Source organism: Perkinsus marinus (genome assembly GCF_000006405.1).
Source record: "Perkinsus marinus ATCC 50983 genomic scaffold scf_1104296964884, whole genome shotgun sequence".
Classification (NCBI taxonomy): Eukaryota; Perkinsozoa; order Perkinsida; family Perkinsidae; genus Perkinsus; species Perkinsus marinus.
In genome coordinates, this window is record NW_003204524.1 from 1 (window position 1) to 1,702 (window position 1,702).

Below are 1,702 nucleotides of genomic sequence, written 5' to 3' on the forward strand. Positions count from 1 at the left end.
TCCAGCAATAGCTGTGTACTTATGCCCCCGCTAGCCACCAGTACTTATGTTTCTAGAGTGACGTCGAGCGCTAAGCCAAGTAGAAGCCGATGCGTTTATAGTGCAAACCTTACATGCTTATCTTCGCCCTAAAAACTGGTTCGAGAACGACTTTATCGCAGAAGGCTACAGCTTGCTTGCAGGACTCTGGAATTGCAGAAATCATCCGACTACCGCTGAGATGTGTTCATGTGGCATGACTCAGCTGGCATGGAATTCGGACTCTCTAAATGAAAACCCCACGATCTCACCTGAGACAGGAGTTTTCCCGGGACCATTTTTATTGCACTCGGCTATCTGTTTCTCACACTTCACAAAGCCCGCAGCCATCTCATCAAGTCTGAGTAGAAGTACAACATCGATTGAGTAACAATGAGGAAGCATTTCAACTCAGCCTTAGGTAGCAGTTTTCGATCCGTCGCCATCTTTAAGCACCCTTGGTAACTGAGACGACCCTCACCAAACACGCCTGTAGGCACGAAAAGCCCACACAGCCTGTGGTGCCACTACTCCAGAAATTATCATTAATCCCACTAAATCGACTTTGTTTGACGTAGACTTGATTATTCGCGATCCCAGTTCAGCCATCATCGAGGCTGAATGAAGTAGAATACTCTCGAAGACAATGGTATGACCGTCCCGGCCTAGGTGACCTCACTCGATGCCGAGAGGCCGACCAGATGTACGTTGTGGTTGAGATCTTGATGTTGTTTGAAGAATTCGTTGACGAACTCCTCGCTGAATGAGCAAATAGGCTGTATCGGATTGTCGTCGGCAAGCAGCTCACAAGCTCTGCATCAAATTATCCCATCCACTCTCCACAGCTCCTATGCTGAACCCCGCAGGTACCGGTGTATCGATCCAGATACCATTAGCTTTTCTCGTCCAGGAGAACCTGAGAATGTAGAAACTTTGGATCCCATCGATCCATTGGCAACGGGCAATTCCCATTGACTCACGTGTTCGTGACCAGGCGATTGGAAGTCGGAGACATAAGGCATGGCCCATTCATCTCCAGCGTATATGTCATGCTGCTTAAACCGGGGCCACCGTTAATGAATAAGAAAGTGGGCGCCGTCGTAGGGTTCCCATCGGCCTGTATGGAAGCGTAGAATAACCTGCGGCAGAAGTAGTAAGCCAACACAGCACAGCCACTCGTGGCCAAATCTACTAACCTTCCGAGTGGACTGACTTGTATATATCCATACTCCTGTTCACCAGTGCCGGTGGGACACAGGACTTTACCAGTCTTAGAAAGTCCACGTGGGGGGGCGTGAGGCACTTCCCGCACCAACGAGAGCTACGATGAATGATAGGATGAAGAACATAGTCAATACTTCTGAGCTACTATTGTACATGAAAATTCACATTCTCATATTCCTTCGGCAGACTCAGACTGCATGTCCCCATCTTCTAATTATTGGAGTTCCATCTGTGATATGAAAACACTAGTAGAATTTTTCCACTGCAGAGAAAACTAGAACAGGCGCAAAGTTATAGATATACTTCCCCAGGGAAAGTTAGTATTTTTTACCGCTTTCGAATTCTCACCAACTACGAAGAGACGGGCCCAAAACTTGGAGGTCAAATCAGTGAAGTGTAAGAGCATACCCCCTGAGCCGCAGATGGTACCTGTTGGAGTGACTGTGCACGAGTCGAAAAA

The 1,702-nt window shown here is 47.8% G+C and overlaps 1 protein-coding gene across 1 annotated transcript; it reads right to left on the reverse strand.

The window, feature by feature from the left end:
• Window positions 1-697: 697 nt before the first annotated feature.
• Window positions 698-1,069, reverse strand: Pmar_PMAR026754 (hypothetical protein; the record flags this gene model as incomplete). The annotated part of the gene is made up of 3 exons (XM_002769777.1): window positions 698-777; window positions 827-934; window positions 999-1,069. Coding segments are annotated over 3 exons (259 nt in total), but the record flags the coding sequence as incomplete, so codon positions are not given.
• Window positions 1,070-1,702: the final 633 nt, after the last annotated feature.